This window comes from Scardinius erythrophthalmus, assembly GCF_964197995.2.
Source record: "Scardinius erythrophthalmus genome assembly, chromosome: 8".
Lineage (NCBI taxonomy): Eukaryota > Metazoa > Chordata > Actinopteri > Cypriniformes > Leuciscidae > Scardinius > Scardinius erythrophthalmus.
The window spans coordinates 4766224-4784112 of NC_138228.1; the positions used below are offsets into that span (position 1 = coordinate 4766224).

At 37.1% G+C, this 17889-nt stretch overlaps 1 protein-coding gene across 1 annotated transcript in view; it reads right to left on the minus strand.

Moving 5' to 3' along the window:
* b3gat1a (beta-1,3-glucuronyltransferase 1 (glucuronosyltransferase P) a) overlaps nucleotides 1–17440 on the minus strand; it is a 30173-nt gene extending 12733 nt beyond the window's left edge. The window contains exons 1-3 of the mRNA XM_081372042.1: nucleotides 17365–17440; nucleotides 9100–9242; nucleotides 5082–5590 (exon numbers count right to left, since the gene is read on the minus strand). Coding sequence (XP_081228168.1) covers nucleotides 5082–5590; nucleotides 9100–9211 — 621 coding nt within the window. The 5' untranslated portion in view covers nucleotides 9212–9242; nucleotides 17365–17440. The remainder of the gene's footprint in view (nucleotides 1–5081; nucleotides 5591–9099; nucleotides 9243–17364) is intronic.
* Between the last annotated feature and the right edge of the window lie 449 nt (nucleotides 17441–17889).

Consider the following 17889-nt stretch of genomic DNA (forward strand, 5'->3'; position numbering starts at 1 on the left):
ATATATATATATATATATATATATATATGTGTGTATATATATATATATATGTGTGTATATATATATATATATTATTCAACACTAAAACATTTTTTTTCACCATCAATACTGGAAAGCTAAATTATAATATTATGATAGAGATTCTCATCTACTTATGCTACTGCTCAAAAGTTCTCATATCACATACATACATATACACACACATACACAGTCTCTTTATATCTTTCCAGCCCCAAACTTTTTAAAGGTTGTGTAAATCTGTAACTTTTAAAATTAATTTCCTAAAATGTAATATTTTTTTTTTATTGCATGAAAGAATGGATCAGGAAAATAACACTGTTTTCAGGGACATGGGAACAGGTATTTAGGAAAGTTCGCTTCTGTTTTGTGTCTGTTTTGAGCTGAAAGAAAGTATCCCGGGGCACTTTCATCCCTGTTGTACAAACATGCCACAAAAACATTCATCATAGCCATGGCAGTTCAGCTTCTGTTTATAGTGAGCTTTCTCTAAGTGGCAGCACAGGCACAGGTCTGATTAGACACCTCAGGACTGCAGATCATGTTTTGGACAGTGCGGTAATTCACAAACAAACAAATAGATACTAACAGCGGGATTCATCCTGTGGAGGTCACAGGAGGTGAACAAAGATCGGAGCCGAAACACTGAAAAAACAGAGAATAAGCAAGAAAGAGAAAGAGGGACAGATCCGCCTTTAATCTTCCTGCTTCAAACGCTCCCTTCACTTCTACATCCAAATGCTTTGTGTGCCACCCAGCGCAAGTGGTCCACATCATAAAAGGAAACCGCCTAATGAATAGTGAAGGCTAGAGCGGGCCAGACGAGCAGTTGTCTTTATACCCATAATGCATCTTCCACTGTATCCAAGGGGAGCTTTTACAAAGAACTACAAAAGGACTAGATTGAAAGGTACACTGTCTCGTTCTAATTTACGAAAACCACTCGCTGTAAAATGAAAAAATAAATTAAGGCTAAGCTAAATGTATAGGATGGATTTGCTGACTGAACTGTTATAGGCTGTCCACATTGATCCAAATCTGGCTCACGTAATTGACTGTGACCCTTCCCCAACATATCAGGCATTAAGTGAACAGTCCTGGCCAAAATGTCACCCTCAATCTGATTACTTCCTGAGCTACTAATATTATATTGCGCCACTGTCATTTTTCATTAAAGAAAGAGAGGGACATTTTCTGTACCTGTTGGTGGAAACAAAAACAATTGGAATCGGAAACTGTTGAAAAGGATGCTTGCTCGTTGCAGATCCGGGCATTAATCTTTTCTAAACTAGCTGTCATCGGGGAGGGCTAAGGCTGCCCTAGTTTCACATTATGAACGTCTGTTTTCTGCTTTTTGCCTCACATTTAAAGTGCTTCACGCTGATTTCTGAACTGAGGAAGAGGAGAGAACCAATAGATGGTGACGTGAAGTGGACTTATACCATGAGAAACAAAGTTTTAGAATCGCATGTTCAATCTGACAATTACGCGGTTTCCGATTTTTACTTTCATCAAGCAACTTATTATATTTAATATTTTTGTATGCTTACATTAACACAGGCGTTTTCAAATTGGGTCAGAATGGGGCGCAAGACAATCTGTGGAAAACTTGAGAGAAATATAGAAAAAATATTTTTGTTTTGTTTAGGGCTGTCAGTATTAACAGTAATATCTTAGAATTATTTATTGTAAAAGGTGCTTTACCAGTAAATACAAATTTATTGATTGCAAATGTTTCTTTTAAGGTTTAATATTTACTTTAATAACGGGCATAAAATAGACTGTCAGATGAATACTTGTCACGGGTAGTTACAGGTAAACAAACGAAGATGAATAAGGTTCCAACATGAAGCTTTAATAACAATAATCCAAATGACAGGCGAACAGGCTGCAAAACACACTTAACTCAGACGTGACCAGACACTGAATGACGGTGAAGGAGAAACTTAAGTAGTGAATACAAACGAGGTGATTAACGATACACAGCTGATACACATGAACTTATAATGACAGAACCCATAACGACCAAGGAGAGGCGGGATCTCAACAAAGGAACTGAGATGAATGAAGATAAACTAAAAGTCCATGAATACTAAACACACTGAACATACTGGTGACAATACTAATGATACCAGATCATATTTTAAATGAAAAAATGAAAATCCCATCCTACATTCAATGCATTAAAGCTTGGAATAGCCAGGACCTTTTTTTAATATAACTCAGATTATATTCGTCTGAAAGAAGAATGTCATATACACCTAGGAAGGCTCGAGGGTGAGTAAATCATGGGGTAATTTTCATTTTTGGGTGAACTATGCCTTCGGCTACTATATTGATGCTAATTATTTAATTTGATAAATTAAATTTGTGTTTATAATACACACTTTTTTGTCACACAGTATAAAAGAGTCTTTGTACATGGAAATGTATAGTTGCCATTATGTTTTAGAAAGTGCATTGCATGGGAAATTTGTGGGTGTAGATCACGTGACCAACAGTGATTGATGTCCGAGTGGGTCAGTTGTTTAGTGTGTAATTAATTGATCTTTCCAACACTTTGACCCTTACGAGCATCAGATGATAAAGTATTACATTGGGAGACGAATCACAAAGATGTAGAGGCACTGTCACCTATAAAGTGACATTTTCCTGTGTTTTGTACAGTTGCCCCATACTATGCTCTCTCTCTTTTTTTTTTATTTTTACTGTATGTTTTGTTTTATTTTTGTACAGAGTAGACTTTCTTCTCATCCACCTTTTTGGGAGAAGGCCTGACCTAGACGTGCATGCAGATGACTCATTATTCAGAATAGGACATGTTGAAATGATTCTGTCAAGTCAAAGTAGTCACAGAGGAGAGGGAAAGTGGCCTGTGTCCCTTGAGCTCAGAGCACTTACAGCAGAGTCAATACTGGAAAAGAAAGCCAGGAGATTGTGGGTAAAAATACACAGCCTCTGTAAATAAACCCTTTCGTTCAGAGTGCCTGCCTAGGCATTTTTAATAAGAGCTTAATAATTAATAAACACTGGCAGGCATGGTTGTTTTAAACAAGGCCAGATGCATAATTCATGAACTGTTACTATATCTTCATCTCAAAAGGTAAAAGGTATTACTGGCTCTTCTGTGTGATGCTTTCTCATTGTAGGTCACTGATTTTAGGCCACACACAACTATGGCTCTTTTAAGTTAGATAAGAACAGCAGCCCAGAGTGGGGTTGAAATTAGTTTATCTTTGGAATATTGCTATTTAAATGCATTATATTTAAATTATAAACTCTTGATACGTTTTCTAAAATTTTATTTTTTCAACAGAGTCCATAGTCCATAGGGGATCTGAGGTGGTACGGCAGGGAGTCCGCCAATTATTGTTTGATCTCAAACTAATTTGTTTAAAAATGAAAATGTGCATCAAACAAAGATACAATATTAAGTTAACTTCAATGAAAGTTAAGTTAAGATAAGTTAAGAAGCTAGATTTTCAGTCTCTCCCACATTAAAATTTATAATAAAATTAGAATGTAATTATGTGGCTCTATAGATCAGCACTGATTAATGTCAGCATCATAAGAAATCATGTTATATATTAATATAGTACTATAACTGTATTATTAAAGGCCAGACCTAATTTAAAAGGCAAAATCTGCATGCTATTGCAAAGAACTATGCAATTGAAAGAATGTTAAGTATAAATATTAATCTTTTAAAATGTACAACCCACATATATCAAGAAAAATGGCAGCTTTTGTTCAACCCTAATAATAGTCTTGTGTCTTTAGTTGCCAGTGTTTCAGAAGTATGTGCCTGATCATTTTTCACCACCCACCATCAATGATTTTTCTTTTCAGAGCAGCGTCTCAAAATTCAGGGGATTTGAAAGTGTTTCATGTGATGAAGGAAGTCCTGACAGGTATTTACCAACTGTAGCATTACAAGACCCGAGTAAGTGTTACCCAAAATGTGAAAATTCTGTCATCATTTACAAACCATGACATTCTCCATGTTGTACAAAGCCTGTATGACTTTCCAAACGTGTTTTCCAAACCTTTATGACTTTCTTTCTTCTGTTGAACATAAAAATAGTTATTTTGAAGAATGTTTAGTCAGTGCATTGATCAATGTTTTGATTTAATTAAAAATCCGTTCATCATACAATCTGTTGCTTCGGAAGACTTGGAATACCGGTTGAGTATATGGATTATTTTCACGCTCTTATGTCCTTTATTGGAGCCATTGACATTCATCATAATGACAAAAGCAGCTGAAACATTCTTTAAAATGCCTTCTTTTTATTTTTCCAACAGAAAACCATGAAGGTGAGTAAATGATGAAATAATTTTCATTTTTGGGTGAACTATTAGGAATTAAAGTGCCCATATTATGCCGTAAATAAACCGTTTGTGGATGTAAAAGCTCTGTAAAGTTTTTAAGATCAAAGTGCATGACAAATAAAGTTATTGTCTCCTAAAAGAAAGAATCAGTTCTGAACTGCCGAAAAGTCCAGTCTCACTTCCTGATACATACCTACATACAACGCCAAGGTCATGGGTTCAATTCCCAGGGAAAGCAAGAACTGATAAGAATGTAAATGTGTACCTTGAAATGCAATGTAAGTCGCTTTGGGTAAAAGCGTCTGCCAAATGCATAAATGTAAATGTAATACCTATGTAAAAATTTAACAAATGTGCATAACGCCAACCTATGGTCTACATTGGCTGCCCGCGAACAACTTCTACTTTGACCCTCAACACTGTTATTCATGTAAATGATATAAACAATGTAAATTAGAAACCTTTAAAATAGCAAAATGGGGCACTTTAAATTAATGAGTATTTCGCTTTCTTTGAGGATAATTTGCAGTATGTAATATATGGGAATGGGAATGTAATACGCCAAGTCAAATGATCATGCACTTGAAGCACTCAAACAAAGCTATTATTGAATCAATGGAGTAAGACTGGAGTAAGTGCAGTCACTTACCAACACACCCATTATTGATGTAACAATACACAATTTATGTATCCTTTCAGATGGAGGTGACTTTACACCTGTCTTAACTCACCTCCTCAAACAGCTCTAAACTGTACGTATTATCATCATCTGCAAAGTAGACGATTCCCGCCTGGCTGCTGTTGGAGTTGAAAGTCTCCCGTAGCCATCTCAGAGCCAGGTTCCTCTGCATGGTGCCACGTGGGATCCTGGGATCTCTCGTGTCCCCTCGCAGCTTGTAGTTCCTTGGGGTCTCCACATTGAGGTGTGTGTAGTTAAGCCCTGTTTCCCTCAGAAGCCTCGTGACCAGAGGGGTTCTCCTCTGCGAGTCCTCCACCAGGATCCAGTGCAGGTTGGGCACATGAAGGAAGGTGTTGGCCAATCGCGTTAGCTCTGCCTTCTGCACCGGGCGGCTGTATGTCGGGGTAATGACGTGGATGGTGGGCAATACATCGGACCAGGGCGGAGGTCTTGTGTACACATATTCTGTACGGACCACCTCCACTATGTCCTTGTCCTGTGAGCAGTATTCCTTTGAGTCCGTGGCTGGGCCGTTCTCATGCCTAGTCTCCGTCCCGTCATCTGCCAGACAGAGACAGAGAATTAAGACATTAGCGCACTCCAGGCTGCTCTCTTTATGTCTGACGCATGCCTCAAACCTAAGAGGAGTACCTGCTAGCCGTTGCCGGTGGATGGTAAGTCGCTCTGGTATGATTAAGATCTCTTTTACTAGATGGCGACAGACTGGAGAGGGTGAGAGCAGGAACCATAATACAGGAGATCATAATACCGTTACTCTATAGTGGTAGATGGCACTGATTCAAACCCATAAAGCACAGGTTCTGTATGATTTGCTCTTGAATTCTTTACAGGATAGTTCAGACAAAAATGTCATTCCAAACCTGTATGACTTTTTCTTTCGTGAAGCGCAAAAGGAGAAATTTTGGAGAATATCTTGGCATACTTATAAAAAGAATCACCATAAAAGCACATTAATATAAATGCGTATTAATGCTAATAAAAGCACCAGTAATGTCAATATGACTCGCTTTAGTCATGACTATAGCATTAGGCTTCTAAGCTGTGGTAACGCTTCTTTAGGCAGCAAGTCATGAATGTTCGTGGGATTTGAGTGTTACGGTGGATGATCAATTTTGGTGTTTCTCACATAAAGCAATCGTTTGGCCTTAAAAGACTGGGAATGCAACCTGGTGGTTTAAAATATGTATAATCACGCATTTCAAATAAATGTAAAAGGGGGAGATCAACTATAATGCTGCTTATTAATATTCTTGAATTCTTCTAAAAAACTGTAATCAGCAGTAGAAGTTCTGACATTAAAGCTACACTGTGTAACTTTTTAAGTTGATTTTTAGCAAAAAACACTTTGTTCTATCAAAAGTATATGTGCTCATTCATGTGAAATTACTTCCACCAACTAATAAAGTATTCTAGTAAGCGTAAAATCTGCCATTTATAATACATACGAGCGAGTCGCTCGAATGGCGACAGCCATGTTACCCCTCCATCTTGAAACTACATTAGCCAAAGAGGGACATACCTGTAAATTCAAGCTTCGCCTTTCGCGCTTTACACTCAGTGACACCGTGACGAATGCGAGGGGGAGATTACTCGAGACTGCCGGCAGATTTGAAAGATTGCTGATGGAGGATCACGCCTATTTTCGAAGACATGTAGCAGAGTCGCCAAGGAAGCGAAAGAGAATTAAAACGTCAACGCAACAGGCAAATCAGCAAGACCAAAGTCAATACTGGAGTAACTTTTCCCAGATGGAAAGAGCTCATGAGGAGCAAATATTTTAAAACGGACGCCGAAGTTGCCTGCTTTCTTCTCGACAGGTAATTCAGCCTATTTGTGTAAATTCAAAGTTTTATAGTTGCTTGTCTAACCATAGCATGGTTGTGCATAACGCCAGAACGACCTCTAGTATAACTTGCGTTACTTTTCCTCGCGTCAATGGTGAAAAAGTATTTTTACCTTGTAACATAAATCTGTGCTGCGACGGATCACAGGTGATGAATAGATTTAAAGGCGCAATTTTTGCGAAGTCGAACTGGAAGCCATGTTAATCTTGGAATAATACGGCCACCGTAGGAGTTAAAACGCCCTCGGAATTGAAAGGAACAGAAACTAATATTCACTGGGTAGTCATATACAATTTCACCGCTAGATGGGGGAAAATATCACACAGTGTAGCTTTAAAACATAACTACTTGTTTAGGGAGAAACATGGTTTTGAAACAATTCCATTGTCTATGGCAGAGGTCTCCAATGAGGTCGACAGAGTTTAGCTCCAACCTTAAATAAGCACACCTGAACCAGCTAGATTTTTAAAACCAGAAAGTTTTTGGGAATGCTAGAAGCACACAGGCAGATGTATTGGAGAAAGTTGGAGCTAAACTCTTCAGGTCTGTGGACATAATTGGAGACATGGCAACATGCTTATGACCTTAAAAACCTAGTAACTTTAACTGCATCTGAATCGCATTCTGTATAGTAGAAACTACATTTGGTTTGAATCTACATCTGCCATGTTGTCACTCTCATGTGACCTACGGTGTCAATTCTCATCCTCTACCGTGGCCTCATGGTATAGAAAAGTGTCCATTTGATGTGCACTTCTGAATCTCTAGGTAGTAGTAGGTCATCTGGGTACTTTTCGCCTACTGTTTAATGAAAACAATAAATTAGGATACATGTACACATACTGTTTTTCACCTATATAGTATTAAAATGGGCATATTTGAACGCAAGGTTTGAATTGTTGGTTCATATGCGTTTATTTGGGGTTGAATGACCTTTGCGTCAGTCTATTAACAGCAGAGCAGAGTAATTTCAGAGCTTTTTAGGACATAGTGGTACATCCTTCGAAATTTCTCATGTTTTTGTGTTCCAGGAAAGAATGAATTTTCAGTTTTGGCTGAACTATTCTGTTGAACCTCTGTGTGATTAAATGATCATGCAGGAATGATGTTGCTAAAATAATTGCAGTGTTACCAAATATCTTCTACAATATTTTAACAAAATGATGGTGTGGGCAGTTCCAGCACAATCCTGCTGATAGCTCATTAAGGGCAGAAATGATGGTGGCACCTCACATATCAGATCTTTATCACTGGTCAATTAGTGCCCTGCTCTCACTTCAGACATTTTAGCACCAGTAGATTAGCGCACTCCATTAACAGTCCAGATGTTCACTGCCTCCTAGGCATCATACAAACCCACGTTAATTGCTTCATGATAAGTTCTATGAATTCACATCTGTAAATCTCCATAAGCTTATGCTATTGACATGCATATATATAGAGAGAGATGTATAAATCTTCAAATGCTGGGTGTCCTACGGATCTCCCTGTAGGTTGAGCTAAGGGTGGTCAGTGACTAGTTGTTTGTTGTGAAGCCATTAGTTTGGCCCAAATGCCCCATAAATAACAGGCTGTGTACAGCTGGTGTATGTGAATCATCCACTTAAATAAGTGTTTTAATGTGGGAGCTAAAATAAATTGTAGACGTGCAAAGTGGTAATTTTGACCTAGAGCCACCAGAAATGCTCCTCAGAGAGTGGTTTTATTGGTGAAATCTTCTGCAGTTGAATAAATGAGAAGCTGCTGGGTAATTTCATTGGAGTCAGTGGACTTTTAAAGTGAGGCTCATGAACTCAAACTCAACTAATGCGTTAGAAAGTGGGATTTGTTTTCATCCACATGCATAATGATTTTTTTTTTTCTAAATTAGTTCACATGAAATGGCACACAGCTGAAAGACAAAGTCCACTCGTTCAACTCACGGATTTGTGGTTGGTTAGAGAGAAAACAAATTTGTATTGAAGGAAAATAAAATATTGTTTAGCACTTCCTTTTTAACGCTCTTTTAAAAAATGAATTTGCAGTGAGAATAATGATATGCAAATGTATTTTCTAGCATGACCACATTCAAGTGAGCACAAATAAATCGACTCGCTGAGTTCATCAGAGAGTCTATTAGGCTTTGTGCAGAAATTTCCCATTTTGACTGATAACAAAATTGGCACTGCAACACCAAATATCATTATATGTAAGAGAGGTTGGTACCCTTTCGGATGGCAAGCAAGGGGGCAATTGCACTTTGGTGCCACACAGTGATGAGGAGGGTCCATGGTAACACAATTAACACGATGGCAAGAATATCTCTTCTCTTCGGCATCTCCAGGGTTGGTTCTATGCCTGGTCATTACCTGAGACAGAGAAATAAAGAGAGTCAGACAATAAGAGAAAGAGATATCCATGTCCAAAATATAGCTTTACTGAACATTACAGAAGCATCAAAAATAAGTTATTCAAAGCCTTAACATAAAAACAAATTGTAGGTGAAAAGATTGTGTATGATCCCTGTAGGCATTATAATTTATATACATGAAAGGAATTCATTTTTGCTGATGACTTGCAGTTTTATGTATCGGTAGAGCCAAATGACAGTATTTAGTGCATGCACTACACTGGTTTGACAAATACAGATGAACTATCAAGTGGCACAAACACTTACAAAATTAGATTACAAGGTCCACAAGGAGAACCCACATTGCACCTAGCTGATTTGAACTGTATAGGATTGATTTTAAGCTTCTTTTATTGGTTTCAGAGCACTGAATGACTTAATACCTTCATGCATTTCTGACTGTCTGTCAAAGTGTATTCCAAATTTATTTATTTTTTTTCATTTTAAAATAAGCAAATGAATAACCATAAAGCAGAGATCAGGAAAACCTGCTGTTAGCCATTATGTCTGGAAGATTTGGAACTGTGTACCATTTGAACACTTTTATATACATTAATGTAATACTTATTAAGCACAGACATATCAAAACACAATGGCTGCAGACATTTTCTTGTTCAAAGAAGAAAATTAAATGAATAAAGACTCTTTTATGTACACTACCGTTCAAAAGTTTGGGGTCGGTGAGATTTTTAATGTTTTTAAAAGAAGTATCTTCTGCTCACCAAGGCTGCATTTATTTGATTAAAAATACAAACAAAAACAGTCAGTAATATTGTGAAATATTATTCCAATTTAAGCTGTTTTCTATGTGAATATACAGTAAAGTGTAATTTATTCCTGTGATCAAAGCTGAATTTTCAGCATCATTACTCCAGTCTTCAGTGTCACATGATCCTTCAGAAATCATTCTAATATGATGATTTGATGCTCAAGAAACATTTATGATTATTATCAATGTTGAAAACAGTTATTTACATTTTTATATCATGATGCTATGATGAATAGAAAGTTCAAAAGAACAGCATTTAGCTGAAATCTAAAGCTTTTGTAACATTAAACACTACCGTTCAAACGTTTGGGGTCAGTAAGAATTGTAATTATATTTTTGGGGGAAAGAAATAAAATAAATCAATACTTTTATTCATCAAGGATGAGTTAAACTGATCAAAAGTTACAGACATTTATAATGTTAGAATGAAAATATTCTATTTTAAATAAATGCTGTTCTTTTGAACTTTCTATTCATCAAAGAATTTAGAAAAAAAATTATACACAACTGTTTTCAACATTGTTAATAATAATGAATGTTTCTTGAGCATCAAATCATCATATTATAGTGATTTCTGAAGGATCATGTGACACTGAAGACTGGAGTAATGATGCTGAAGATTCAGCTTTGATCACAGGAATAAATTACAGTTTAAAATATATTAAAATAGAAAACAGTCATTTTAAATTGTCATAATATTTCACAATATTACTGTTTTTTTTATCAAATAAATGCAGCCTTGGTGAGCAGAAGATACTTCTTTTAAAAACATTAAAAAATCTTACTGACCCCAAACTTTTGAACGGTAGTGTATGTAGAATTTATTAGTAAGTAAATATTTTTTTGTATATATATACACTGTATTTTATAGGCTATAATATTCAACATAAAAACAATTGAGTGACAGCAACATGTGTTCTGATTTAAGTCTGATGATGATAACTCAGCCACTTTGAGTTTATGAATCATTTATGAATCATTTTCTAAAAGCAGGTTCATTAATTTCATTCACAATACGCACACATTACCACTTTAATGTTTTGAAAAATATGCTGCAAACGACGAAATGATTCTTACTTTAATTATGAATTACACAGTACATTAATTACCTAAATTATACGACAAAAAGTCCAAATAAAAATAGTTGAGTATTTTGCTTGTCATTAACATTTATCCTAAAACAGTTATCAGATATAAAATGTTTAGCTTAAGGGCTCCAGACTAACTTTTTTTATTAGGAGCGCTGTAGCCCCTGACTTAAAATTTTAGGAGCGCAAGCAGAAAATTTAGGGGCACACCTTAAATCACCTTGCAATGCAATTATTCACATTTTCCCCCAAAATAACTGTATTACTGACAAATGCTTTAATAATAAATAGCCTTAACGTACAGAAATTACAATGTGCAGTTTTATTTTAAGTTCACAGGGCTCCAGACTAACATTTGAGGGCAGCGGCACTAAGTTCTACAGAAAGTATTTGGTAGCACTGTGGGATGACAAAGCACTGAGCTTAATTTGAGGTGTATAGATAAAGTTAACTTTAATTATTATCATTCATAATGTATTAATATTAATTCAAAAGCAAAATGAGTGACAAAATAGATATTAGGGAGTGAAAATAGCCAGTAAGCGTCCTCTGCAGTTATGTTTACAATAGTAATTTAATCTTTATCTTTTTTTCTACTTCTTGAAACTTTTAGTTTTATAAATAGGTACAATCTTTAAAGGATGAACAAAAAATGTTTTGGTCAACACATTAAAAATAACATTTAAATATGATAATATAGTTTTGAAGTGCTGGAAAAATATGTGTAGGCTACTGTTATAACCACAGTATACCATAGTTACAGTTAGTGTTACTACAGTAAATCCAAGGTGAATGTTGCTGATCTGTGGACCTAAAGCCTTCTATAACGCTGTTTGATCTGATATGGTTTATAACAGAGAATTCTGCGTCAAATCTGAATGTTTCTCACTGGATCTCGCAGCAATGTTATTAATTCTGTCGCGAACTCAATGGATTTCTTCACTGGATCTCCACGATGTAACTGTTCCGCGTGATCGCGATCGGCCCGCGACTGGCGAGAGGAGCTCTGCGCTGTCTGGTTCGAAGTTATTAAACGGTCTGTGAAGCAGAATGAGTACTGAGTAGCGCAGTTTTTTTCCACTTTCATTTTGTTTTTATTTATTAACATGTCACAGCATACTCTATGCTTGGCTGACATTGAGTGTTTAAACTGCGAAGTGCCTGCACTGTCTGCAAACTTCGTTTTCCCCGCAGTTCTGGGGTAGCGACTGCAACATTCGCAGTTCATGGAGTTCATTATGGGATCAAATTCCCGCCAAATATATAGCGGTCGCGTATAAAAAAATAATAAGCGTGAATCAAAAATTTAAAAACACATGTAAAAATATACTGCACAAACTGAAAAAAAGAATGCAAAATGATCAGAATAGCAAACAACGTGGTCACGGATCAAACTATAATAAGCGTGAATAAAGAAATAACAAGCATGAATAAAAACTTTAAACACATTAAAAGTTATTTTGCACAAAACTTAAACTTATGGTCATGCTTTGTTAAAAAGTATGGTTTTATTACTGTGTACTTTGTGCTTTCTTGCATTTTCTGCTCATATTTTACTCTTTTGTACGCTTGTGATGTTTTTCTCTTCGCTCTTCTTTCTATGTTCTGCGCTTGCTCTTCCAAATGTTGCAGTTCGAGTTTCATGTAAATTAGGGCGGGCTTAAGCGTCACGATTGGTCCACTAGTTAAATTGACAGATACTCCTCTAGCCAATCAATCGAAGAGGGGAGTTGACATCACACCAATGCGACTCGTGGCTACTGATGCTTACTTGTTATACAGGGGAAGACGACCATCAACAGGACACCTTTAAACTGCATGTGTGCCTGCAACTCAAACTGTTGCCGGTATACGTATACCTGGCAATATGGTATAGTTAAATTCGTCATCCTAACAACGACCTGTTACAGTTATGCCTGTCTGATGATCCATCATTCACCTCTAATGCACTTGACCTGGCACCGCGAGCGTCGATCTTCTCCGAGCAGCCACCACCTACTGGCCGTTTTACTTTAATATTTAATCAATAACAAGGATGTGTAATGTCGGTCCTGGGTGCAGAGTTTAGCTCCTCCAACCCTAATCAAACACACCTGAACCAGCTAATCATCGTCTTTAGGATATTTAAGACAGGTGAGGTTTTTAATCGGAGTTGACGCTAAACTCTGCAGGACAGCTGCGGCACTCTAGAAACAGCGTTACCTATCGCTGATGGAGATGTTACTGTATTCAAATTTTAAGCTATATTTAAAACATTAATTCTAAAGTAATATGCAATTATGTAGCTATGTAAGTAAACACAGTAAGTTTGTAATAAATCACTGTATTAAATTCAACTGGTTTCTCTATCTTCTCTGTAACACAATCATTTTCAATAATCTTGTCAAATTTGGCGAGGTTAATAAAAAAAGGTAGGCAATGCGTAGCGGCGACAGGTCAAAGTCCTAAAGTCTTCAGACAATGGCCGTTTTTAACTTAGTTTTTGCAACGAATTGTAGTGTTTCATAATTGCAGGATGTTTTACTTACAGCAGCCTTAGCATATTGACATCATGAGCCAAGTAATATTGTTTAACACCAATTACCAGTGTGCACATTAACATTCTCATGTATCTCAAAAAAAATGAATATAATTATTTATGTCCAGAGTTCAGATAGCTTTACTGCTTGAAAGTCTTTGTAAAGTTAAATTGAACTGCCGTCTTCCCTTGTAAGTGTAGCACTCCTGAAAAGGAGTATAATGATTAAAGAAAAATGAAATAAAAGAGAGTGCAGCAGTGCTTCTTTGTTGTTATATTTACTCAGAATGAAGTGCTTCACGGGCGCGCACCACCTACTGAAGTGTGCGGTGACCTATTTTTTTACAGTCTATGGCGGTGACGCAATCACGCTGGTATGCCAAGCGAAAATAATTAATTTAATAAATGCACATATCAAAGCACAAATAAGAAATTGAACAGTATGTAAAAGTATTAGAAAAATAACATTTTAGTATATTATAATGGAATTGAAGAAATTGTACAAACATAAACAGCTTGTACCACGAGTCGCATTGGTGTGACGTCAACTCCCCTCTTCGATTGATTGGCTAGAGGAGTATCTGTCAATCTAGAACTAGTGGACCAATGGTGACGCTTAAGCCCGCCCTAATTTACATGAAACTCGAACTGCAACATTTGGAAGAGCAAGCGCAGAACATAGAAAGAAGAGCGAAGAGAAAAACATCACAAGCGTACAAAAGAGTAAAATATGAGCAGAAAATGCAAGAAAGCACAAAGTACACAGTAATAAAACCATACTTTTTAACAAAGCATGACCATAAGTTTAAGTTTTGTGCAAAATAACTTTTAATGTGTTTAAAGTTTTTATTCATGCTTATTTCTTTATTCACGCTTATTATATTTTGATCCGTGACCACGTTGTTTGCCATTCTGATCATTTTGCATTCTTTTTTTCAGTTTGTGCAATATATGTTTACATGTGTTTTTAAATTTTTGATTCACGCTTATAATTATTTTATACGCGACCGCTATATATTTGGCGGGAATTTGATCCCATAGTTCATCTCCTTACAGTACCTCAACCAGCTGAATTCTCGTAGCCAGTCTTCCCGAAAATAGTGGGTTCAGGCCTTTATCACCTTACAAACCTCTGACTCTGAATCATCATCATCCGACTGTGTCTGTCCGTGACATTGATATTTTTGTCTCCGTCTCCTTCCCACGGACGTTTACGCGCGCTCGATTATCTCTAGGACCCTCCCCCTCCACACATAAGCCAGTTACAGTGGCCATTCCCTTTTCTTCTCACACTCATTGGCCTGCCACACATTCCAGATTCATTGACGCGCCCCTTCCACGTTTAACGTGAAAAAAAAAAAAAAAAAATTACTGGTCGCACATGTGCGACTGGGTGTAAAATTCAGTCCCACACTCTCAAATTTTGGTCGCAAATGCGACCATTTGGTCGCAGTCTGGAGCCCTGAGCTAGAATAGCTACGTAGCCTATCTTACCTTGACCGTTACAACCGAAGCAAAGCATCGAATCGCGACTCGCACAAGAATTCCCGCTCTTATTGGTTTAAACTTTAAAGCCCGCCTTCTCTGACTTGATTGGCCAATGGTCCTCTCAATCATTTTGAGTTGACAGCATCAAGAAAATCAAATAAGGACATTTTTTTGACCATATCTGATTATTAATACTCTGCTCAACTGCCGCATATGTCCAACCTCTCCGTCAACCACAGAAGAACTAAACAGAAAATATCCAATACGAGCGTCAACAAACAGCTGCCATCGTCGTTTCATCGACTGCATTACGTGTTTTGATGGATGACGATTGCCATCAAGGTAAGATGATTACTTTTACATACAAGAATAGTACAGTAAGCAAGCATGAGTCCTTTATGATTGATAGGCAACATTTTTTAATTGTTTATTTCAAGGTATGCATGCACACAGTACGCAACGCAAAACTTGCGTCGTCACGTTTTGAACATGACTTACGTAAATGATAGCATATTTTCGATTCAAAACACCAAAATTTGATTTTAAAAAGTTGAGTAATTTGCATAGATGCATATTATTGTGGGCATTAAACATTTATTTTTCTCAAATATTAAATGTTTATACGTTATACGTATGTTTAAATGTTATACTGTCATTTTCTTTTCTTTTTTGGACTGACAACCGCATTTACTTAAAGTGCAAAATTCACTTTTATAGGGTTTTTACATTGCATTAAATGTGTCTTTGCAGTGTGTGGACACAACCACCATACAATGAAAAAAAAATCCATTCTGATTCACTCCTTTATTTTTAATCCTCAAAAAGCCTAAACACTCTCTATAGAGCTGGTAAGTCCCCAAGTGGACCTCTAGGTTGAAAAATCGTCAATGCAAGTGAATGGGATAAAATAATTATTTTCTGGTCCCGTTTGAATTGTGCCATGAATGTGAACATATGTTGTCTGTGAATTTTTTATATAACTTTTCATGTTGCAGTTTGACAGTATATGGTAGGATTCTTCGGCTAGCAGTTGTGGAAAAGACATAACGAGAAAGACTACATGTCGCCTATGTGACGTCACCCCATAAAGTTGACTTACCCGTTGTTTTCACCAACCTCAACGATTTAGTCCTCTCCCTGAAAGAAGGAGGTGAAGTGCACCAAAGACAGCCATGTTTAGCGGGATCCGTGAGCTAGTGTCCGTGTGCGAATGGTGGTGACGTTTCAAACGTGTCGAAAGCAGCGAAGAGTTGTAGTCCACAAAGTGCTCTCACACAAAGTCTAACCGTATCAAACTTCTACCCGCTAAATTGTAGCATTCTTTACACGAAAAGCTATATAAAAAATTCACAGACATGTTCACATTCATGGCACAATTCAAACGGGACCAGAAAATAATTATTTTTTCCCATTCACTTGCATTGACGATTTTTCAACCTAGAGGTCCAGGGGGATTAGCGGAAGGGGCGGGACTTACCAGCTCTATAGCCTAATCAAGCCGTTTGGATTTTCTGAGCAATATGATGTCATATTGCTTATGCTCCGCCCACGACCGCTGACGGACTGTCCGTATTAGCATATTTCCGCCCTCAGCCATTTGTATTCTGTCCACCAGGGCAGGTTGCTATGGCAGCACTTTAATGTCTTGTGTTGTAAGCCACGAGTTTATCCATCAAATCTTCATTTACTAACAGAAGCTTCGATATAAACACGCACTAGCCGGACGCATTTAATCGTTGCACTTGTGTCTCAAGTCTTTTGCAGCGTCTCGTGCATGAAATAGAGTGGTGGAGGGATGACGGCAAAACCTGGAGAACTATTTCACCACTGGTTTAAAAAAATAAGTTCTGTGGTAAACATAACTTGACGATACTTGGACGTTTTGTTTTACCATGTTGTAAACTGCACACACTCACACCTCAAATGTTCTTATCTAGTTTCTTATTAGAAATATGTAGGTTTAAAAAAAAAAAAAGGTGTCGTCTACACGGAAAACTCAAAGGAAAAACTTCTCAGTTTTAAGCATATCGGTGTCGTGTAAACGTACCCCCTAGTCATCCTACTAACAACAGCTTTGGTTGTCATCCTTAAATTTAAACCATATAAGCACAGCCACTTCATAGTCTATTTGAGTTTCATGTAATCTGTTCCTGTACTACTAACTACAAATTAAAAACAAATCAACTAAATGAATATATTATTGTTATTAACTTCTCACCCTTAGTTAGAAACGGCGGATGGCCACGAGCGTGAGGTCCAGCTGTGACGGCCGCATGCTGGAGGTCATCCACCACGCTGTTGGCTCCCAGAGCATCCCATGCTGCATTCCCAAGTTCCTGGAACATACAAACAGACATCTTTGATTCACAAACTACAGATTCTCTCTGTTCATTTCAGAGAACCACAAGGTATAGTTGATGAAACCCATTATTTTGTTGTTCTTATTCCACCTCTTGTCCAAGTGTTACAGTGATAATTGTGTCTTTGTCCCAAATCACAATATTAATACCTAGTAAAGCCACCCAGAACTTATAAATAAATCTTTTTGCATTTGGAGCAGCATTTGTTTGCTCTCACTCTCTCTTAATCTCAGTGGTAAAATTTGCAATAACAGGAACAGATGAATTGGCTGTCAGGTGCCCTTTTATGCCAAACTTCTTCCTAGGAGAATAATAATTCTGTTATGAAACTATTATCACTGAAACCCATCCAGACACACACATGAAAGCTGGGTATGATGATG